Genomic DNA, 23,947 nt, shown 5'->3' with positions numbered 1-23,947 from the left:
CAGCACCAGTTTTTGTCCTGCTGCACAGTGCCACGCTGGATTAATACCTGCAGTGGCAACAGGCTGTGAAACACAAGTTTTATTTTAGTAAAAGTATGAAGTTACAGTGGAAGGACACCATTTGGAATAAAACCAAGGCATTTTCCAACCCTTGATCTGAGACTGGGTTTGCTGTGTGATAATAGACTAGCAAAAGCATCCCTTTAATATCTTTGTTTCTTGTGTGGTTGGTTCTTGGCATCAAGTTTTGATTTAAATTTGGATAAACATCTGTAATTTTGTCCTCTAATATGTATGTGAAGATTGAAACCACTCTGAAGACAGGCAGACAGAGCAGTTCTTTGACTTAGGCCATGAAGAAGCTGCACTTTGCAGAGTTTGCTGCAGCACCCAGAATCTCTCCCCCAGATCTCTCCTTGGGCTTCGGATTATTTTGGCTAATTGAATCCAAATAGTTTGTTTTGATGGGAAATTGCCTTCCCCTCTTATCAGATAGCAAGATCACCTTTCTTTCCGTCTCCAGGCCTCAGAAATGTCAAGTGAAGGGCAAACTGGAAAGGCTCAGGAATTCTGCAGCCTTTGCTCACTCAGGGCCTGGAGTTGAGGAGAATGAGGCAGCAGTGGGGCTGTTCCAGAGATTCTTTGCCCCACTGAAAAGCCTGAAAACATGGAAAATTCAGTCAGGAAGAGATAAAACGTGGAGCTGAGGCTGCTGGGTGCTGTTTGAGTGCTCAGTCCCTTCCAAAGGGAAGGAAGGTGCTGCCTGTGGGAGCTGGGGGTGACGAGAGGCCCTGATTGTGCCTGGCTCTGTCGTTGACCATTTTCATCCTGATGTTGCCTGTGCCCCACTTTCCCTGCCTGCAAAATGAGGCAAAGCAGTCTGCCCTTCTTTCTCCCCCTTCCTGGAGCAGAGAATTTCATGGGACAAGTGCTGGAAGGAGACAGAAATCAGTCTTCCCTTTCTTCTCCCCCTTTCTGGAGCAGAGATTTTCAAGGGACAGCTGCTGAAAGGAGCTGTTGGACAGAAATCAGTTGCCCCTTCCTTTTCCCAGTTCCTGGAGCAGAGATTTTCATTCCCTCATCTTGGGAAGGAACTTTTGGACAGAAATCAATCTCCCTTTCCTTCTCCCCCTTCCTGGAGCAGAGATTTTCGAGGGACAGCTGCTGAAAGGAGCTGTTGGACAGAAATCAGTCTCCCTTTCCTTTTCCCAATTCCTGGAGCAGAGATTTTCATTCCCACATCTTGGGAATGAGCTGTTGGACAGAAATCAGTCTCCCTTTCCTTTTCCCCATTCCTGGAACAGAGATTTTCATTCTCACATCTTGGGAAGGAGCTGCTGGACAGAAATCAGTCTCCCCTTCATTCTCCTTCTGCCTGGAGCAGATTTTCATTCCCATATCTTGGGAATGAGCTGTTGGACAGAAATCAGTCTCCTTTTCCTTTTCCCAATTCCTGGAGCAGAGATTTTCATTCCCACATCTTGGGAATGAGCTGTTGGACAGAAATCAGTCTCCCCTTCCTTTTCCCCATTCCTGGAGCAGAGATTTTCATTCCCTCATCTTGGGAAGGAGCTGCTGGACAGAAATCAGTCTCCCCTTCATTCTCCTTCTGCCTGGAGCAGATTTTCATTCCCATATCTTGGGAATGAGCTGTTGGACAGAAATCAGTCTCCCTTTCCTTTTCCCCATTCCTGGAGCAGAGATTTTCAAGGCACAAGTGCTGGAAGGAGCTGCTGGACAGTGTCCCACGTTTTGAAGTGTCTGATTCACCCCGTGTGTGTTGATAGTTGTGTGGGACTGAGGAGAAGCACTCACATAGCTGGAATTTCTGCTTCATTTCTGCTCAGCAAGTGGGCAGGGGCAAGGCCTGGAAGAGGCAAAAATTGCCATCAAAACCTTTGTGGTGCTCCCTGAAAAATCATTGTGTCCTGGTCAAGGCCTCTTTTGCTTTTTCCAGCTGAAATTCCAGATTTCTCTCTATTTTAAATATTCCTTTTGTTGATTGAGTAGCTGCTGTGTTTTTGCTTCCCCAGAACTCCTCTGAGTTCAGGCCCTGATTAGAAAGTCCATGTTAATGCATTATTATTTTAATTGATGCTTATTTATGACTGTTAAGTGCTAACTTCAGGATTTTGAACCTGTTTGAAGTAAATTGTAGAAGTTGCAATAATATATCCAAGGATAGAATATCCAAGCTCAGGAAATGGAAGCACCAAACCCAAAATGCTGCACAGAACTCATTTTTCTTCTGGGTGCCCTTGCAGAGCCATGTGCTGAATACAAGATGCTGGAATGTTCTCTGATCTTCTCCTTTCTGAAAGTTTTTCTTTTGGCCAGATTTAGGCCTGTGCTGTTGATTATATTTTGCATTTTCCAGTGGTTTATTCCCCTGTAACCATTTTTCCAGGACAGAATGCTCTCTGTGGTCACAGCCAAGTGATCCAAGGGCAGATGCTCTGCTTTTTTCCCAACTAAAAAAAGATGCAAAATGCTGCCACTCTCCTTTGACAATGTCACAGCCACTCCATGCATGTGGCAGACGAGCAGAGAAAGAGGAATTTGTGGATTTTTTTTTTTTTTGGGGGGGGAGATTCATATATTTGGAGTATATATTTTGAATAATTTTCAAACCACTCAGAATACCAGGTTTGGTAGAATGTGGTTTGGACCACAGCTAATTTCAGGCCTTGGATTTGGAAGGAGAAAAATGGAGGAGAAAATGAAGGGGAATGAAAAGGACTTTGGGGGGAAAATCAGGTGTATTTTGAGGAGTAGCAAAGATTTGGTAACGGAAGAAATGTCCAGATATGCACATCCAGTTCAAGAACATCTCCCTCTAATTAGAGTCATTCCCTTAATGAGATGCTGAGCAAATCAGGCTGTGCTGAAGGGACAGGAGGAGGTGGCCAGGCCGAGCATTGCAGAGCTCATTTGCAAGCTGCAGTGAGGACACAGAGATGCTGTGAACTAAAAGGTTTGCATGGAGACAGAGGAGTTTTAGAGAGCTGCTGGAGAGGCAGAGCTGTAATTTTGGTGTATTTCTGACCCCGCAGGACCAGAAATAAAGCAGCTCTGGAGATGTGGAAGAAGTGCCCTGTGCTCAGGAGGGGATTGGCTTGTGGCTGTGCAGCCCTCAGAGCTGGAATTTGGGGTTTTTTTTCAGAGCTGTCAGCTGTTAGAGGAATGTGATGCACAGCCTGATGCACATTTTGGGAATGAGGTTTGGGAGGCAAACCCGTGCTTTGCTGTAGGCCATGAAAGAAGGATGTGTCCTGAGGCCAGGGCTCACAGAACCTGAGCAACATTCAGTGCCTGCCCCAGGGTACTAAAGCTGCAGCATTGCTTCAAATACCTGCTGTAGTATTTTTCCAGCAGGAAGAACAAGTTCCCCATGGATTCTTTTCAGTTTTAAAAGCAGCTGATAGCACAACTGATCTGGGAAATAGAGCTGTTTCTAAAATTGTGTTGTTTTACAGCAAAAGAGGCTCTTGAAAACAGAGATTTGATGTGCTGGGAGATTTTCATGCTCCACCTCCAGTTTGGAGGAAGAAATTCCATCCCAAATAGTCAAGATGGACAAAGGGTAGAAGAAAGAAAGTGGAATTAGTCCTGGTTTGCAGATGAGGCTCATGGAGATTAAAGGTGTTTTTCCTTTTAATTGTTTATGAATAGCTGTGTATTAATTCCCTACTGGAAGCTTGGCTAAGGAGAGCAAAAAATTGTTATAGCTAAAACAATTCTCTAAAGAGAGCGAACTCTACTGAAGTAAGAGCCAGGATGAGAAATGCAAACATCCATCCCTATCTCCTGCACTTCTCACAGGGGACTTGCCCAAAGCTTGTGGGCTGAACCCTTCTGACTGTCCCAAAACCACCTGAATCCTTGTAACTGTCCCTAAACAACCTGAATCCTTAAAACTGTCCCAAAACCACCTGAATCCTTGTAACTGTCCCTAAACAACCTGAATCCTTAAAACTGTCCCAAAACCACCTGAATCCTTATAACTGTCCCAAAACCACCTGAATCCTTGTAGTTGTCCCAAAATCACCTGAATCCTTATAACTGTCCTAAAACAACCTGAATCCTTGTGATTATCCCTAAACAACCTGAATCCTTGTAATTGTCCCAAAACAACCTGAATCCTTAAAACTGTCCCAAAACAACCTGTGCCTTGCTTGTATTTGGAGATACCACAGTTATCCTGAGGACATCTGTTCTTTCAAGGATTACAGCCCATATTAGGAATTTGGGATGATTTGGATGTCACTTTGCAAGATTTCCCACATGGAACTCCAAATCCCATGGATGTCTGTGTGTGTCTTGGAAGTTTAGGGGACAAAAATGCAGCAAGTCAAAACAATCCTTGAAATTGTAACACTCAACTAGCCCTAATTTTGCAATCATAGCTTGTAATCAATGTAAGTAATTTAGAGTCCTATATTGCTGCAAACTGGGCCGCTGCCTCTTTTAAAAACTGGAAATAATAGTTTTAAATTATTTAAATTTAAAACAATAACTTAAATTGTTTTAAATTGTTTAATTTTAAAGAATGGAAAGCAGAACTGGAGGCTAAAAAAAGTGTGATATTATTGAGGTATTGTCCCATGCTCCTGCCAATGGGGTGTCCTGTACAGGGCCAGGAGCTGGACTTCAATAATCCTTGTGGGTTCCTTCCAGCTCAGGATATTCTGTGTTCTGTGGGTCTGGTTTCTCTTTATTAACAATTACCTATTGCTGTTCATGACCATGACAAGTGAATGAGTTTGTCCCACTTCTCTCCTGCTCCTGGCTGGGAGGATTTGACTCCAGCCTTGTTTCTTTCCCACAATTTCATATAATCCCATTGCTCATTGTTCAAAAAGAAAACAGCCCCAAACCTTTTTAGTACAGCTTCTCTTTCTCTTCAATATTTACATTCTTCAAATATTTGTTGACCACTCCACTTTGTTTACCCTTCAAGTTTGTTTTCACAAACGAGCCTCATGAGTGCCCTGATGTTTTTGTTGCTTTCCTTTGAACTCGTTGCTCTGTAAGAAAATCTGTCTGGTTCTTTGCCACCCTTCTAAGCGTGTTCCTGGTTGGGATTAACTGATCATACAGAGCAAATATTTCATCATTTATGGGGGGTGACTGATCAGCTCCGAGTCACATCATCCTCTCTGCTCCTATATCATGTCACAGGGACATTTTTCATTTGCTTTTTGCTCTTCCCTGTCCATCTATGCTTCTTTCTTGCTTTCTGAATTCTTTAAATTGCTGGCTGTGGCTTTGTTTCCTCTGCTGCACCTGCCTGGAGTAGGTACAAAGCCAAGGGCAGCAGCAGGGTTGCGTTCCTGCTTTCCCGGACGGGAATCAGGCACAGCCTCTGTTTATTTTTCTCCAGGCAGGTTTTTGAAGTGTGTTTATATACACTTTCAAGATGAGTCACATTGTTACCTTCTGCATTGTAGAACCTCCGAGGAGAAGGCCTTTCCCGGAGCTTGTATTTGGAAATACCCGAGTGTTGAAGGCAAATATTTCTATTTATTCTAAATATTTCCTGTTGCTGCCTGATTTCCCTAGCAGGGAAATCGATGCTTTGTGTTGCCTGAGAAGGTTTAGGAGGCTCAGGGTGAAAAGCCAGAGCTTTGTGGGAGCGAGGAAGTGGAATTTCGAGGTAATTGGGATGTTTATGTCCAGGCTGACTGCTCTGCTCCTTTGGCGTCACAGAAGTGCTCCCTGGTGGTTTGCGCCGCGGGGATATTTAATCAAGCTCTGCTCGGGATGCCAGGGCCCTGCAGCAGCAGCGAATATTTCATGAGGCTGTGCTCGGGCTGCCAGGGCTCTACCAGGGCGGCAGGACCGATGGGTGAGGGCACGAGAAGAGCAGGAATCCTGCAGTTTCTCCTCGGTGAGGGCAGCCGGGAGCAGCCGGGGTTAACCGGGCGATGCGGGACATCCTTACAGCCACGCTGGGAGCTTTTCTGCCAGCTCGGATGCCAGAGCCGGGCAGCGCATTGCAAAGGCGGCTTTGTTCCGGCCATGCCAAGGCGTTAGCAGAGCGGGGAATCTTTTTGTCAACTGCTTTGAGATGCCTCGGAGCAGCAGCAGCGAGGTGCCCGGGCGGTTCCGTGGTGCTCCCCCCGGCAGGATCGCTGCGGGCCGCGGGGAGCTCGCAGCGGAGCGGGGAAGAGCCGCAGGCGCCTCCCGGGAAGGGCGATGCGCTAACAGGTGGCCGTGGAATCCTTGAAATCCTCCTTTTTCATCTCTCAGGCAGGCGGGGGAATCCTTCCTTTGTGTGTGTGTGTGCTGGGAGGTCAGGCGGTTCCTCGGGAAAAAGGACGCGGGGTTGGGATGGAGATGCTGGGGTGGAGATGCTGGGATGGAGATGTTGGGGTGGAGATGCGGCTGGATGGGGGAATGTGTGTGGGGGTGGAAGCGCTGTGGGGGGAAAGCTGGGGAAAACTTAAGGTGGAGAATTGTTTGTGTTGGGTTTGAGGTGAAATTTTGGTGCTGCTGATCCCTTCTGTCTGCCCCTGCAGTGACACTGGAAGTCCAGTGGCAAAACATTTAACTCTGTGCTGAGGGAAGAAAAGAGGGATAACTAATGGAAGCACTACTGTGATGATTTCACAGGGACCTGTAATTAGGGTGAGCTCCTGTTTCTGATATTTTTCCTTGTGTGTAGGGCAGCCTTCTCTGAAAAGCTGTTTTGCTTGTCCCTTCATCCTCCCTGAAAAGGGGAGCTGATCCTGCTGAGATGCACTCAGGTCCTTGTCTGCCTGCTCTCCCCAGCCCTCAGCACGGTGCTATAACCCAAATAAATGCAGGAGTTCCTTTTATTAGTGCTCCATCTCGGAGACATCTGCTGGCATTATTGATGTGCCTGTTAATCTTCATTTTCAAGTGCACTGACTGCTGGATCCATTATCTGTCAGTGCAGAGCAAAGGCTTCTGGGGTAAAAGATGCCCCAGTGTCGCACTACGACACAAAATAACTCACACATTCACCCTGGATGTAAAAGAGAGAAAAGAGGAAACTTTATTTCTGGCCTTGCAATATATAGAATTCTAAAAGTGACAGTGGATTGGAGGATGAAATTGCCACCTCTCCAACCACAGTAGTCAAACCAACAGTTCGTCAATTTTCTCACAAAGAAGAATGCAAAACAATCATTATTTACATGATAGTGCATGAGAAGCTCTAGTAGGAATATGTAAACATCAGAAGGTATAGAAAACTTTTAGAAGAACTTTAAGACTTTTAAAAGAACCTCAGTGCAGGAGGACAGAACATGCAATGCACAGGAAAAACCAGATGGATTTAGTGCCAAGCAGGGGCTGACAGGGATCTCCAGGTGTGTGAGTGGTGCATGGTTAGAAATTCCAGAGAGTGGCAGCTCAACCATCCTTTCCCACTGCATCATTCCAGACTGGCAGCTTCCAGGTGGGATCTGCTGCCTCTCCGTGGTGCTGTGTGCTCTCCATTTCTCCTGACATCTTTCCTGCAGTGCCTCTCCGTGTTGGGACGGGATTCTCTTGGCCTCAACCGACAGGGAAAAACTGGTTTGCCTTGTGCTGCTCTTCCTGTTCATTTTCAGAGATCACACTGATTTAAAGAAGGCCAGAATTGCATTAAACACCCTCGTGGGCATCACTGTTTGTGAGCTGAGAGCTGTGCTTTCCTCAGGGATTTGGGACAGACCATGGCAGTGGGTGATGAGGAAACTGCCTAGACAGATTCTGGCCGTGCTACAAATGCCTGTCCTGGCTGGTGGAGGCTCCAGCTCTCGCTCCAGCACTTGTTGATGCTGAACCTCCCCACCCTTCCATCCATCCCTGCACCTCTCCTGCTCCTGGCTGAGCCTGGTGTTGGGGACAGCAGGTAGGGCTGTGTTTCCTGGTGAGGTGGGACCTGCTGCTGGTGAATGTCTTTAATTCTGTGTGGTTCCTTTTGTGCAATTAAGGAGAGCTAATTAGCTCCTTTTAGTGCAGTCTCCTTGCAGAGGTAGCTGACCTCTTGTTAATCCTGGATTAAGTTCTTACTAAGAACTGGCTCTTTGTGTGTCCCAGTTAAGATGTTGACACTTTGTTCTCTCTCTCCCCTTGTTCTCCTCCTCCCCCTCTTCCTCCCCATGCCTGTGAGCACATGATTCCCTGCCTCCTCCAGCCCCCACTGCTGGAGGAATCCATGGACTCTGAAAATGCCACTGCCAGCTCAGAAACAGTTTTGCTTGGGCTGGCACCTGTCTAGGAGCCCGTTTTCCCCAGGAGGAAAGGGAGAGTGCTTCTTGTTGCTTGACAGGGTGGGAATCCTGTGGGGTTTGAGGAGTAGCACCCGTGGGCTGAGCAGGAGTTATCAAACAGGACCAACACCCCAGGCAGAGACTCCCCCTGTCCCGTGCTGTGCAGTCAGGAGTCCACCCATTCATTCCTAAAGAGAGTGAATGGCAGAAAAACAGATGCGGATGAGCAAAAAAGCAAATTAAATATGTGCAAAATGCTAATTATCACCAGGCTACCCACTAGTGCTAATCCTGCTTGCACATCTCGAGGTTGTTGCACTGAGTTTTCCCTCAGTTTCCTTCAGTGTTTCTTGCCATTTCTGATGTCATGTCTTTCAAAGGCAAGGCTGGAAATAAAATGCAAGTGTGTCCCCCTGGCTCTGTTCTGAACTCAGCTGAGAAGCAGAGATGTTGGGGAATAGCTCTCCCAGTGGCTTTAAGTTTTCAAACCAGATCATATTAAAGGTGGGCAAAGAATGACGGGGGAGAAATGAGAAACCCTACATGAGGGTGCACATTGCTGCCTGACGTTCTGCAGACAGATTTTAAAGGCTTCTTTTTGTTCTGCACCGCTGGTGTGGCTTACAGGGAGGGTAGGATTGCTCTGGAGAGTTGATCCCAGCCCCAGCTGATGCTCTGCAGGCCTGGACATCCAGGCCCTGCTCTGTGTCCCATGGATCTGTCACCAGTCCCAGGCTTTAATTACTCGGCCAGTGCCTCATTTCCTCGGGGCTGGGAGATGCAATATGCATGACAGTGCTTGTGTTACAGCAGCAGAGCAGCCCTGCAGGCACTGCACTTTGGGCAGGGAGGAGGTGCTGCCTGTGGGACACCGAAGAGCCTGACACAGATGTGCCTGAAATTGGAGCATCCTCCCAGGCAGGGATCTCCAGATGTGGCTCTGTGTGAGAACCCCGGGCTTGGTCTGGGGTCTTGTCTGGTGGAAAAGTCTCTCCTCCAACCCGAGCTTCCAAAGAAAGGCTCAGCAGTCTCTGTTGTTGGGTCTCAAGTCAGTTTATTGCAAGTTATCTAAAAGATTTTCTTCTGGGGCTGCTGTGGTTTGCTCACAGCTCAGGCAGAGGCACACACACACCCTGACATCCTCTCTGACCCCGACTGCTTCTTCTCTCCCCACCCAGGGCTGCTGCTGTCTTTTATATGATATTTTACATATTACATGGTTACAGTTTTTCCCCAATACCTACTACCTATATTACAAAGTGCTTTTCTGCTCTAAACCAATCTGTGAGTGCCAACATCACCGAGAACATGGAGGCAAGGAAGAAGAAGGAGGAAAAACAGGATCAGCCCACTTTCCTCCATCTTAGAACTTCTGACCCCCATGTACAAAGTAAAAAGCCCCCTGTACAGGTGCTAAACCCCCCCTGTACCATACTAAAAAAATTTCCCCTCTGTTTTGTAACTACTTTTACTATCCTATCGAACCCTTTGTGACTGCTTGTTCCACCTCCAAAGTTGGTACCTCATTCCATGGCTCAAACTCAAAATCACAGCTGTTTCCAGCTGCCTGCCAGGGTCTAAAATGCCTCTGACCAAGGCCTGGAACCTCCAAAAATGTCTGAGGGACATTTTGAGTTCCAACAGCTCTGGTCCTGCTGTAGGGCTTGGTAGAGCTGTGGTGTGCAGGCTGGGGGTTGTGCCGTGTCATGCTCAGCAGGCATTGTCCTTCACACATGAAATAAAGTCCTTGTCTTGGGTCTTGAACAGCAGACTCTTGCAAGCGAACCCAGCTGACATAAAATGCATTCTTGCAGCTCTTGAACAAGACAGGAACTTGCAGCTTTATGTCAAGAAGAGCTTCCCTAAAGGCTCCTAAAGGTCCTCTCTCAGTGCAGTTTTATTTAACTTTTATTACCATGAAAAAAAACTGTCTTCAGTGCCAGGAATGGTGCTGCAGAAATATAAAAACTGTTTGTCCATCCAAGAGTTTTGGGTGAAACTTTGCAGATGTGACCAAGTTTGTGAAGCTTTTGAGGTGCTGCGTGGTTTTCCAAATTCCCCATAACTCTGCTCCTTGCAAACCATGCCAGATAATCCTAAGAAGATTTTCTCTAAGTAAATATTGCATTTTTACTACTGCTCTTTCAGTGCTTTTGGGAGAAGGACTTTTGTTTGGTTCATCTTCTCTCCTGACAGTGTGAAGGGTGGGTTAGACCTAACCTCATGTCTGTGCTGCCACTCCATGACCTGCTTTGAGCCTTTGTGTGTTCCAGATCTGAGGTAGCCATTATATTGAATTTATCATTTTGGGTCAGTGTAACTCATGTGACTGTTGAAAAATAGCATCTGTTCAAACCTCAAAATTCACCCAGACTAAGCATATCAAAATTTGTGGAGGCTGAGAATTATGTTTTTAACTATTTTCTTGCTTTCTGGAAGAGAAAAAAAAACCACTGAAACATCTATAGGCTGTCAAACAAAATGGGACCATTCAGATATCTCATTCCAAGTGCTGTGGAATGCAAAGTGTGAGGCTTGAATTGATTCTGGTTCGAGGTACAGAGCAGTGTTTGGGAGAACACAAACCCTTGCTTTAATAATGTTTGCCACAGATGGGTAATTGAGCCTTGAATTAGTTACAGTGGTTAGTTTTGTTTGCTTCCCAAAATAGGTTTCTCTTGTCTGGTCAGGATTCATCCAGCTTCAGCTTTCAGCACTTCCAGCTGATACCTGGTGGGATCAAGCCTGGATTCCAGGTGAGCATTTAAATCTTGCCATTCCTTGGCCTCCAGGCTGTGCTGAAAGGATGCAGTGCCACTGCCTTTGGTTCTGGTTGCTCTTCTCTGAGTTTATCCACATTATCCACTCACTGAACCTGGGTACAATCCTGGCCATGCTGTTTCAGTGGGAGTCACACCATCCTTGGCTCTGCTCTGCTCATAGAGAGTGGGAAAATTCGAATTTAAAATGTCATTTCCTCAAAATACCTTTCTAATTCTCCAGCTGGCAAACTTTGGGAGGCATTTGGAACAACAAAACTGACCTCAGGCTGATGGATGCAACAAACTTATGAGAACAGTGGCACTTAAACAGTGAATTCACGTGCACCTAGGTGTAATCTCTGAGTAACATGAGGTGATGGTGGTGTTGTGGTATCCAGGCAAAGGTGTGTATGGTAGTGCTGTTTTTAGTTTAAAATCATGTGCAGCCTTGGAATCGCTCTGGTCTGAGCCTGCTGGAGCACCTCCTGCTCCCACTGATGGGAAGATGCTCCTCTGGGAATTAGCACTCAGAGCTGGGACTGATTGGCAAGAGAAGAGAAAATGCACAACCCTGGGTGTGGAAGGGGCAAAATGCAACAAGAGCAGCAAAGGGCAGAGTGATCAGCATTTGCAGCATTCAAGAACAGCTCCTTGTGCTGTCAGTGGGGGTTGTTCACAGCACCCTGAGCCCAATAATTCAGTGTAATTCCACACGTGGACACTTGTGCTCAAATCAGGGGTGTCACTGCAGTGCCAGCTCAGTTCTGCACTATTTCCTTGCACACCCAAGGCCTGATTTCATAGGCTGGGAGGCAAAGTGCAAGATGGGTGATTGCTTTGCTCTCTTTTAATCCTTCAGTTTAATTTTTATTGTACTGAGAGGGATTTATTGTCCCTTACTTATTGTATTGAGAGGGACTGAAGTCTATCTCCTTATTCTGGCATAAATATGTCCCCAAGCAGGTTTGGAGTGATACAGTGTCCTCAAAAGAAACACCACCTACTAACGCTGAAAAAGCTGTAAACTTTGCTTGATAATGTTTCTTTAAAAATCCCAGGCCTGTTTACACATGGATAAGCATGGCAAAAGAAACAAACAAAAAAAGAAAAGAAACAAAAAAAAAAGAAACCAGATTAGCTTCCTAGACGGAGCCGGCTAAATTGAGTTGAGGTCACCTTAACTCTGAATGAGCGTTGTTTAATTCAGCTCAGATAATCCACGTGGCCACTTAATTAGGGTTTAATTTTCCTGCCCGTTCTTGCTTACACGCTTTGCAACTTTCTCCCAGCAGCGCGTGTGTGGCAGGGAGGACAAAACACAGAGCTTCCAACCTGGTGGATTTTAATTCCTAGGGTGTGTTGATGTCCTTGAAAAGCATTTAGGGTCACTTTTTTTGGGGGTTCCTTGGGGGAGATGCAAGCAGGGTGTGGAGGGAGAGAGGTGGGGACAAACACATTTCCAACCTGTCGGATTTTAACTCGTAGTGTTTAAATATTCAAAAAGTGCTTGGGGGTCTTTTTGGTGGGGGAGATGCGAGTGGGTTGGGCACATTAATGAAAAACGGGGAGGACAAATATGGGACAGGTTTCCAACCTGTCGGATTTATAACTCGAGCATTTGTTCAAGCCCTTGTAAAGCCTTTGGGGGTCTCTTTGGTGGGGAGATGAGAGTCGGGCAGGCATTCCTGGGTGCATAATGTAAAACGGGGAGGACAAACACAGCATTTCCAACCTGTTGGATTTTTAACTTGTAGCGTTGTTCAAGCCTTTGGGGGTCTCTTTGGCGGGGGAGATGCGAGTGGTACATTGTGTAAAACAGGGGGGACAAACACAGTGTTTCCAACCTGTCGGATTTTTAAAAACTCAGCGTTTGTTCAAGCCCTTGTAAAGCCTTTGGGAGTCTTAACTCGTAGTGTTTAAATCCTCTAAAAGCGCTTGTGGGTCTCTTTGGTGGGGGAGATGCGAGCGGGGCAGGTACATTGTGGAAAATGGGGGATAAACACAGTGTTTCCAACCTGTCGGATTTTTAACCCGCAGCATTTTCTCTGGCCTTTGGGGGTCTCTTTGGAGGGGGAGATGTGAGTGGAGAGGAGTGGGCACATAATATAAAACGAGGAGGACAAACACAGCGTTTCCAACCTGTCGGATTTTTAACTTGTAGCGTTTGTTCAAGCCTTTGGGGGTCTCTTTGGCGGGGGAGATGTGAGCGGGTTGGGCACATGATGTAAAACTGGGAGGACAAACTCAGCGTTTCCAACCTGTTGGATTTTTAACCCGCAGCGTTTTCTCAAGCCTTTGGGGGGGGGTCTCTGGCAGGGGAGATGCGGGCAGGGGTGAGCTCGTTATGTAAAACGGGGAGGACAAATTCAGCGTTTCCAACCTGTCGGATTTTTAACCCGCAGCGATTTCTCAAGCCTTTGGGGGTCTCTCTGGCGGGGGAGATGCTCGCGGGGCGAGCAGGGGTGAGCGTGTTATGTAAAACGGGGAGGACAAACTCAGCGTTTCCAACCTGTCGGATTTTTAACTTGTAGCGTTTGTTCAAGCCTTTGGGGGTCTCTTTGGCGGGGGAGATGCGAGCGGGTTGGGCACATGATGTAAAACTGGGAGGACAAACTCAGCTTTTCCAACTTGTCGGATTTTTAATCCGCAGTGTTTTCTCAAGCCTTTGGGGGGGGGGGTCTCTGGCAGGGGAGATGCTCGCGGGGCGGGCAGGGGTGGGCTCGTTATGTAAAACGGGGAGGACAAACTCAGCGTTTCCAACCTGTCGGATTTTTAACCCGCAGCGATTTCTCAAGCCTTTGGGGGTCTCTCTGGCGGGGGAGATGCTCGCGGGGCGGGCAGGGGTGGGCTCGTTATGTAAAGCGCTGCGCAGGCGTGTGCGCGGAGCGTGTGCGGCCGCACCGGGCAGCATCACCGGGGGGACGGGCATGGGCACGGCCGGGGCAGCGTGTCCGGTGCCCGCAGCGCCGCGCTGGCCCTGAGAGAAGCCGGGCAAGGGCCGTGCCATGCTGCAGGAGGTGAGTACCCTCCCGGCTGGCCGCACGGTGCATGAATGAATGAACCCCCGCGAATGCCGAGCGATCCCCAGTGAATCCCGCCCGGCTGCTGCTGCTGCGCCGCTCCACGCTCCCCAATGGCTGCCAGGTTAGTGCTGTCGCTGTCACACGTGTGTCACTCGGCTCCTGCGGCTCCTCCATCGCACACAGGCGCGCTCCGGGCAGATTAAAGCCGGAGTCCATGTTGGTTGCTGCTGCTGCTCTCCGTTCGGGGGACTGGAAAGCAGGCGGCGTGACATCATGGTGCAGAGATGCTTCGTTTCTTTTCCTTTCCGCCGGCTGATCCCTTTTATTTATTTTTTTTTCCATTTTATTTTATTTATTTTTTTTTCCTCTCCTTGTTCTCTCCCCCCACGCACGTGCCCTGCCTCTCCTGCAGGGCGGAATTGCTAAAACAGCCTTTTCGATTGTTCGGAACAATGGGCAAATCTGATTGTTTGGCTTCTTTTTTTTTTTTTTTTTAATTTTTTTTTTTCTTTTTTTCCTCAGCTTTCATTCCCCTCACCCCTCCTCATTTCCCCTTCACGCCCTGCTGTGTCCCCCATCCCCCATTCCCACTGTCCCCCATCCCCCATTCCCACGGGGACAGTTATTCCTGCCATAACATCTGGGTCCAGGGGAAGAGGGAGGCAGGAGGGGGTCGAAGCTGGATGCGTCACGGAGCTGCTGCAGGAATATGGTTGGATTTGTTTGCCCATGTGCTCTCCTGCCTCTACAAGGGCTCGTGGTTCCGCTCTGCCTTCCTCTCCCGGTGTTTGTGTATTTGCACGGATGGGGAGAGGCAGGATTTGGTTTGTGCCGCTTTTTCAGGCTCTGCTCCAGAGTCTGTACAGGTGGCTTTTTTTTAATATATTTTTTGGCAAGGGAGAACAGTAGGAAGTGAGGATTCATTGCACTGTGTGTGTTCACAGACAGGGAGAATCTGCTGAGTGCCCTAAAAAATAGCTTTTTCTTAGATTCCTGGTGGCTGGCATTGTCCTGTGCATCATGGAAATGCTGGTTCAGAAAAGAGAATATATTCTTGTCCCTTGTTCCATTAAATCACAAGCATCTGCAGGAGAAGTGGGTAGATTTAGGATGCAGCTTGTGATTTTGACTCAGTAGGATGGAAACTTTAGGTCAAATTTTCGGGATGTATTTTACAGCAGTGCAATAACTTGGAACCCCCAGCATTCTTCTCCAACATTTTCTTGGAGAATCCCTTATCTGATAAACAGCTGGATGGAGCCCCCATCTGATAAACAGCTGGAGGGAACCCCCATCTGATATACAGCTGGATGGAGCCCCCATCTGATAAACAGGTGGATGGAGCCCTCATCTGATAAACAGCTGGATGGAGCCCCCATTTGATAAACAGCTGGAGGGAACCCCCATCTGATAAACAGCTGGATGAAGCTCTCATCTGATACACAGCTGGATGGAACCCCCAGCTGATACACAGCTGGATGAAGCAGAAGGGAATCTGTTAAAGGGGGAGACAAGGTGGAGGCAGGTCCTCAGGACAAAGGGCATTTGTGGCTCTTGCACTGAGGGGGTCTGACCCTCTGTGGTTGTATCTCTGAGCTGGCCAGTGCTGCTGCATGGCTGGAGCAGAGCAGGGGGGGATGACGGAGGGGATGGATCACAAATCGTTGCGTTGTTATTTTCAGAAAGGTGAAGGGAGGAAACATCAAGGGCTGAACAAAGGCAATTTGTTTGATCCCAGCTTTGACGATCACAGCGTCTTCCATTAACTTGTGAGGGCTGTGCTGACGAGCTGTGGGAGTGAGTGGGAGGATGCAGAGCTCCAGCTTTGTCTCCTGCTCCTGCTGCACAGCGTCCCTGTCCGCCCCCACGGGCTCCCAGCCTTCCTCGAGCCTTCCTCAGGCTCGCTGCCACCAGGGCTGGTGTGCTCAGGGGGACAGTGCTCTGCTGGGGATAAAGTCCATGAAGCCTTGCTGGAGTTACAGCAGGGAAAAGTGCCTGAGCTCCTCTGGATGGAATCTGGGAGTCCTATCACACCTACATCCCCACCCAAATGTGGGCCTGGGTGTTCATCATCAGCTTCGTTGCTTTATCTCACTCTCCCTTCAAATAAAGCAAATATGACAGCAGCATTGCACCCCCAAAGAACTGAAAGATTCTGATGTTAGCTTGGAAATGACAAGGATTAAAATAAACAGCTTGGATTTATTTTAATTTTTATTTTTATCCTTTGAGCTGTCAGGTTTGCAAAATTTCCCGCACATCAAAGATGGTTTAACAGTGTCTGTGGTTGTTTTGTTTATTTTTTAAACAAGTCTTGTGAGCTCTGTCCTGCCCCAAGTTCCAGACTTGGAGATGTTGACGGGAGCATCAGACATTGCTGTTCTTGCTTTTAATTACAAAGGCTGTTGACTTTGTGGTGGGGAGGAGAGGAAAACAAAGCCTGGATCTGTTCTTCCTTGGGAAGTACAGCTGTAGAGTGGGTGACCTGCAGGTGACTGTGATGGGCTGTGTCTGTCACCTTCAGAGGGATGTGAAATTCTTACTTCTGCTATTTCCCCTTCCCTGCTTCCCAGATTTCTTTGTATTATCCATCATACTTCGTTTTACGTGGCTTGCCTTCCTTTGGAGCAAATGGAATGATAATAATTTGTGGCTGAGGGAGCGGTTTGGGGTGTGATTATAACCCGTGGTGGTTCCCTGCGCATTAACGACCCTTCCCAAGTTGCGACTGGTGCGTTATTTGATTTATTATTAAGATCTCTCTTGTTGCATTTCAGAAACATTTTCCAACTTCTCCTCGGGATTTTTGCAGTCACTCCAAGCAGGAAGGCAGAGCTTGCTTCCAGGCTGGCTGAGGGGGAGTTTCAGTGAGAGATGAGGCCGTTTGTCCATGGGTCTGTCTCCAGTGGTAACCAGGATCGGGTGATGCAAGGGGACAATGACATGGTTAATAATGCATCTGCCCATCCTCGCGCTGCTGGCTGTGGGCAGAAGGCAAATTCCTTCCTAATGCTTGCAGTGATTTGCTAATCCTCTGAGGCATAATAATTGCATTAATTTTATTTCATGAATATGTAAACATGTGATTGGATGTCATGGGAGGACAGCATTCTGTGAAATGTCAAAATAAGCAGAGTAAATCTTAAACAAAGCTGGACTTTCCTGCTAAAAAAACATGCAGACGGCAGAGTATTTTTATGATAATTTTCAAAGCACTTGTCATGAAACACTCCTTGGTTTCTGCACAGCCCTGCAGGTGTCATTGCTTTTTTGACTTACTGCTTTCTCTTTTGTCTCTCTTGCTGGGAGATGTAATAGAAATAGAACATTTTGTTATTGCTTGTAGAGCAATGGCGGGCCCAGGGAATTGCTCCAGGATCTGTGCAGGTTTTCATTCTTGGATTATCAATTTGAAGGGAGTGTAGGTTGGTGATCAAAAGTTGTTACCATCTGCTTGCTGTTTGGGAGACTGCATAATGAGCTTCTGAATCTCCTCGTTTTCCACTGATGTCAGACTGGATGGCAGAAAAGTATCTTTGTAGGCGTCTAATTAACCCCTCTAATAGCTGTTTCTGAGGAGAATTAACTCTTTTCAGTGCTACAGCCAGGCCTGAGGTGCCTTCTTGACCTTTCTGCTCTTTTCCAGACTATCAGCACAAGTTTTGTGTTGTCCTCCAGGATCTCCTCTGGTCTCGTTCAGGGAAGTGTAGGCACAGGCTCGACTTTGCACAGCCATGGATTTCAGAGAGAGAGGGTTCAATATGTGCTTCAATATGTGCATCTCTGCTGCTCTGGGGACACATTGCTCAGCACTTCCAGAACTCAGCTCAAATTGCAGAGCAGACCCCAGTTCTGGGCCTGGAAGAGCTCGTTACCAGCTCGGTGCTGCAGGGAGAAGTGAGTAATTGCAGTGTGACTCTTGGAAAGCAGATTCTTTTGAGAACTGAGAGGACACTTGTAGGCCTTTAAGCTTTCCAGATCAGGAGTTGGATGAGGAAATCCAAGGGTTGAGAAATGCCTTGTAGGGAATGGTGTGGGTGGTGTTTTTCTGCCCCTGAGAAGCTGGTGGTGGCCACAGCTGTGTACCTGAGGCTGCTGCTTGTTTAGCTGAGCTGCTCCAGTTGCAAAATTCTTCAGTTCTTTTCCTACTTCTGGCTGAATTCTTATTCACATCCTGCAAGTGGCAGACCCAGAGGGATTTGCTGTGTCACAGGTGCTGTGCCAATGCCCTTCTGGAGCTGGCTGCTGGCTTTGGGGCACCTGTGGTTTGGGTAAGAGCTGCTTGTGTCAGTCCCAGGGATGGCTGTGGTTTCAGAGCTGCTGGGATGGACAGACTTTTGTGTCACTTCAGGATGCTTGCGGGTCATTCTTGCAGAATGCATTTAGCAGACTGCAGCAAAGCCAGGTTTCTTGTGGAAAAATGAAAGCGTTGTAAAGAGTTCCTTTGTGGTTTTAAGGACACCAAGCCCAACTCGTGGAATATCTTTCCCAGAAGTGACTGCTTGGTGCAGTTCTGTTCATCACCTGGTTGAGACCCTTACAGGGAGTGTTCTGTTGGAGGAGAAATTTGGCCTTTCTGTGTCTTGCCTGGTGTCTCAGGGGCTGGTCCATGCCTTGCCAAATGTTCTTTTTCACCAGCTGAAGGAAAGTTTGTAGACTCCCAGAATGGTTTGGGTTGGAAAGGCCCTTAAACATCATCTGTCCCATGGGTAGGGACACCTTCCACTCTCCCAGGCTGTTCCAAGCTCCATCCTTGGAATTCCAGGGACAGAGCAGCCAGAGCTTCTCTGGGCACCATCTGCCAGTGCCTCCCCACCCTCACAGAGAAGAATTCTTTCCATTTATCCAACCTAAATTTCCTTTATTTCACTCTGAATCTATTAGTCCTTGTCCTATCACTAAAATTTCTGCTAAAAACCCCTCTCCAGCTCCAAGATATTGGCAGGCTACAGATTGTTTCCTACACTGCTGCAGATATTGATGCTTTTCCTCCACATCTGAGCAGAGTTTGGCCCCTTCCCATCCGCACCACGCTTGCTGATGGGGTTTTGATGAGGTTTTCCCTTTAGGGACAGCAAGGACATAAACCAAGGAGACAAACCCAGCCTTCTGTGCCTTCAAATGCTCTGTGCAGGGTTTTTCACCTCGGAGCAAAGGGGCTGCTGCTTAGGTGGGCTTGTTTGTGTTCCGTCCCTCACTTAACCTGTCTCATCTGCTGAAGGCTGCTCTGCAGGGGGACGTGAGGCCCTGAATGCACTCTGGGCAATTAGGTCTCTAAAGCGTTATTTATTACAATTATTTTGGTTGTTTTTTATTTTTTTTTTTTTTCAAAGTGGGTCAGGCTGTTTCAGGCGTTGATTCCTGGTTCAATTGCAGGCCGTGGTCGCCATGGCAACTGCAGAAAGCGTTCGTCATGGCTGTGCCTTGGGCTGGATTCAAACTCCAGGGAATCAGCAGCAGGGAGAGCTCGGAGGGGCTCGGGGCAGGGGCAGCCCTTTCTGTGCTTTCTGTGCCCATCCTCGCTGCCACGGAGCTCAGCTAACAGAGTCTTCCTTTGCTCTCCCTGTGGAGTCCTTCATGCAGAAATATTCAGCTTTTCCCAACCATCAGAGAGCAGGAGGGGAATTCAGCCCTCCTGGGTTTGAGATTTGTGCCACTGACTTCAGGGAGAGCCAAAGAAGGAGCCCTTGATGTTGTTTCCTCCCCCTATTTCAAAGGTGAGAATCCACACACACCTAACATGATACATGTGGATGGGTTTATTTTTTTTGGAAGACAGAATCTGCCCAAGGTTGTGCTTGGCACAGCTGGCACCAAAAATTTTGGCTGTGGCAGTGTGAACTGGGCAAAAATAAAATTGCCAGCTCTAAGCAATGATCTAAATGATCTAAAACATCAAAGCTGATGCTGCTCCTGTGCAGCTGCAGTGCTAGGGCATGCTGGGCTGTGATAAAAACTCACCTTCTGTGGGAACCCAGAGCTTCCCTCTGGCTGCCCTGGGACCCTGGCAGGGTCAGGAACTCCCCTGGACAGAGCCCCCAGAGACACTGGCTGTGATCTCTGGCCATGGAAAAGAGTTTTCAATCTTACAGGATCAATTACCAGCTCTGAGTGTTTGATATAAGTAATAGTTAAGTGTGGCACGGGTGCAAAAGTAAAATTTTAGGATTCTAGATGAGGGGTCCAAAGGGGACAAGCTGGAGGAAATTGGGTGTGCCTTGTCCTTTTTCTCCTTCTTCATGCCCTCCATGTCTCACTGTGGTGTTGGCATTTTCCTGTTGGTTCAGGCTGGGGACACACTGTCCAACGTAGGTGACAGATATTGGCACGTTCTTGTAAATGCAGCCCAGGGAGTTTCTGGTATTGAATGTTTGTCACATCCCACTGAGGGCAGAGCCCCACACGCTGCCCTGCAGGACAGAGCTGGGCAGGGCAGCAGAACATGTGAGAGATAAACAGAATAAACAACCTGGAAACCAGCACAGACCAATTATGGCTTCTGCTTTGGCAGGGGGCTGACAGACAGAGACTTTCTACAATCTCAGAATCATCAATACCTCACATTCTGACAACCTTGAGGAGCTCTGTAAGACCATAAAAAGACTAAAACAGCACCAAGCATTTTTCATTTTGAGCTCCACCTGCATGCTGTGGCAGCTGTACCCCGGTTTTGAGCTGCTCGTTCTGAGCTTTAATTAAGGAGCAGCAAAATCTCACAACTTCAAACTGAAAGCAAACAGAGGCTGGGCTGAATTTGGCTTGGTCTGTACAGAGCTGCTCTGAACCCAAGCTCAAAGTGAAACTGTGAACTAGCACAAAGTGAAAATGAGATGGAGGTTGTGTGTGGTAAACTCAGGTTTTATAGAGCTGTAGAGGAAAAATTAGTACATGTGTTCACACATGTGCTAGTCAGGGACATGGCTTCCAATTCTTGCCTTGTATTTTTGGGGACCTCGCACATAACCAGCTTATGTTGTCTCGAGCACACTGGGGGCAAGCAGGACCTTGGAATTTAGAGGTTTTAACTAGAAGTCTCCTTTTTCTACAGTCTATAAAAATGGCAGTTCAGAACCATTTCCATCTCTGGGACTGCTGCTGCTGAACTTGGAGTCACCAAGATAGCTCTGCTGGGCTGCCAAAATTGAGTTTAGCAGGAGAAGGAGCAGCAGGAGCACAGACACCCATTTTGACTGGATCAGCTGAAAATCTGAGAAGGAACCTGATGCTTTTTTAATACTTCAATAAACTCAGCCATCCCTGATAATTTTACTTCGTGTTATACCTAAACTGTGGCAGGCAGTGCTTCTGGGAGAATGGTCCAGATAATTTTTTTTTTGTTTTTCTTTTGCTTCAATTATTATTTGGAGGGATTAAATCTTGAATATTGCTGCAGTTATTGCTGCACTGGTTTAGCATTCAATATTCCTGTGCCTTGTCCAGGGAAAGGGAGGGCACAGGACAAGATGATGTGACAGTATTTCCCTTGGGGATGTGCCATTGCTCCTTGTCAAGAGCCCCAAGCCAAGGGGGAATTGCTCTGCACTGGAGCTGCCTTGGGGTTTGGGTGACATTTGAACAGGTTTTTATTGCTCTATATCTATATTTCTCTATATATTTCTATATCTATATTGCTCTATATCTATATTTTTCATCCTACTGGGTATAAACAGGGGACAGAGCAGAGTTTAACTTAATCCACCTTCCTGCCTACAGAACATTTTGCACATTTTCCCAAGCCCATCCAAGATCTGTAGGAAATTCCACACTTGGTAGGGGTGAAGGCGTCCTCTCAGGGGCTCCTGGGGAGCTCCATGCTGCTGTTCCTGCCTGGTGCCAGCTCCCAGGAAATCTGATTCTGGCCCTGTTTGCATAAGCAGCTTGGCTGAGTGCTTCCTGTGGGCTCTTCAGGGAAAGTTTCATCACTTGTTCATTGACACAAGCAGTAAGCAAATAAAGGAGAATTTACAAGACCAGTTCATCCAAAACCAAACCAATCCAAACCTGGGGACTGCTGGGGGAGTGTGTTACACTGGCTGCTCATATCTAACTAATGCTTGTAAAATGGTTTTGGCATCTTCAGAGGTAAGAATGGATGGATATGGTTTTTATCTGGGAATTAATGGAACCTCAGGCACGTGTTCAGCTCCTCAAGGAAGAAATGATCCATTTGGAGTACCTTGCTGTGCATCATTGTGATTGCTGTGTGCAATTTGGCTTAAATTAAGAGCCTGATTGTAACAATTCCCTTAATTCAGTCCCTTGCAGTTGTAATTCCTCCATCCTTTCCCTGCTGCCCATGCTGTCAGATGTGGCCTGTTTGGTGTTGCTCATGAGATAAGAGGCTCCTGAAGAAGTTAGCACAGATCCAATCCGTGCATCAGGCCCCTCTGTGACCAGCTGGAAAAGCCTTGAGGATGTCTGGTCAGAAATAGATTTGGCTCCTGAAGGAAATGAGTGACGGAGGGAAAAATGGGTGTAGTGTGTGGTATTTTGAGGAGTCTGGCAGGAAGGAGAGGCATCAAAAGAGAAGGAGCAGTGAGGAAATCCGAGTTTTCCTGTTCTGTATTAGTTTGTACTTTACTGGCTTGCTGATCTAGGTGTGCTGGGGCATTTGCTGAGGAAAGAGAATGAGAAGTTCCATTCCCCTCATAATTTCTGTAAAACTCAGACAGGCCTTGCTTTTCCCATTGTGAAAAAGGAACTTAATTTTTTTTTTTTTTTCTCATCACAAAGGCTCTTGGGTCACAGCAAACCGTTTTCATGCCCAGCTCTAACTGGTATGGAAAAAGCTGGTTCTGTACAGGAAATGTTGCATTGAATGTCACCACGACTCCCCAGCGTTTCTGATGCCCTTTGATAGGGTGTTTTCTGAAAGATGTGACCCCATTTTCATGCATCCTGTTGAGAAGAGCTGCACTAATAAAGGAGGCTGTATTGAGAACGTGCTGACTCCTCTGTTGTTCTTGAGCGCACATTGGATTTTTCTAAGCTCAGGTCATCGTTTGAAACTCTGAGAGCCCACCGGAGCCTACGAGTTCCCTCTCGCGAGCGTTGCTCTGTGGTCTGAGGGGCTGAAGGGTGGTTGGAGAAAGGCTCTGCCAGCAGTTCCTCCAGCCGTGCTAAAAGAGAACTGCCCAAACCCACGGGGGGCTGCGGGTGGGTTTGCTCAGGAAGCAGCTCGGGGTTCGGAGGTGCTCTAACCCCGCTCTCTGTCCCCTTCCTCCGCCCTGCAGTACCGCCAGTAACTCCAACCGCAGCACGCCCGCCTGCTCGCCGATCCTGCGCAAACGCTCGCGCTCGCCCACGCCGCAGGACGCCCCGGGGGACGCCATGGTGGAGAAGGGCTCCGACCACTCCTCGGACAAGTCGCCGTCCACGCCGGAGCAGGGCGTCCAGCGGAGCTGCTCCTCCCAGTCCGGCCGCAGCGGGGCCAAGAACTCCAAGGTGAGGGGCGAGCAGAGGGCGGTGGCTCTGGCCTCTGCCTTCTTCTTCTTCTCTGGCTCATTTCCCTCCCTCTTCCCCCATGGGATTTCTGAAGGTTCTTCTAACTCGGAGTCCTCAGACATCAGCACAGCTCTGAGGCTTCTCTAGTCAAGGTCCTGTTCCTTGGAGGCTCCATGGAAAGCCCCTCCGCCAGGGATTTTCAACAGACCTCAAAAATCTATTGCAATTACTTTTCATCACCTGGATCATGAAATAAATAAGGTTTCCCCTGTGAAGGGCGTGTGCATTTCCCCAGTCCTATCCAAGCCCTCTGGGATCATTCAAATTGCACAGAATCAGTTTTCCAACCCTCTGCCCATTCCTTCCATGGCTGCAGTGTTACGGCTGGCTTGCCCAGGATACCTGATATTTTCCCCCAGGAAGGTTTTGTGTCTTTGGACCAGATTAGAAACAGCCTTGTCTTTGCTGTGCAGGGGAAGAAGGTTTCAGGTTT

The 23,947-nt window shown here is 47.7% G+C and overlaps 1 protein-coding gene across 4 annotated transcripts in view; it reads left to right on the top strand.

Moving 5' to 3' along the window:
- Positions 1 to 23,947, top strand: part of GRAMD1B (GRAM domain containing 1B) — a 73,224-nt gene that overhangs the window by 5,217 nt on the left and 44,060 nt on the right. The window contains exons 1-2 of one of the 4 annotated variants that reach the window (XM_031506835.2): positions 5,873 to 5,890; positions 23,244 to 23,454. In XM_031506835.2, coding sequence (XP_031362695.1) covers positions 23,341 to 23,454 — 114 coding nt within the window. In that variant the 5' untranslated portion in view covers positions 5,873 to 5,890; positions 23,244 to 23,340. Of the gene's footprint in view, positions 1 to 5,872; positions 5,891 to 13,901; positions 14,005 to 14,112; positions 14,132 to 23,243; positions 23,455 to 23,947 lie in introns of those variants that run through there. The other 3 variants (XM_077788002.1, XM_077788001.1, XM_077788000.1) reach the window with 3 other exon arrangements.

The sequence above is a fragment of the Lonchura striata genome, chromosome 23 (assembly GCF_046129695.1).
Source record: "Lonchura striata isolate bLonStr1 chromosome 23, bLonStr1.mat, whole genome shotgun sequence".
Taxonomy (NCBI): Eukaryota; Metazoa; Chordata; class Aves; order Passeriformes; family Estrildidae; genus Lonchura; species Lonchura striata.
The sequence above is the reverse complement of the archived record's forward strand: the minus strand, read 5'-3'. Positions and strand labels throughout refer to the sequence as shown.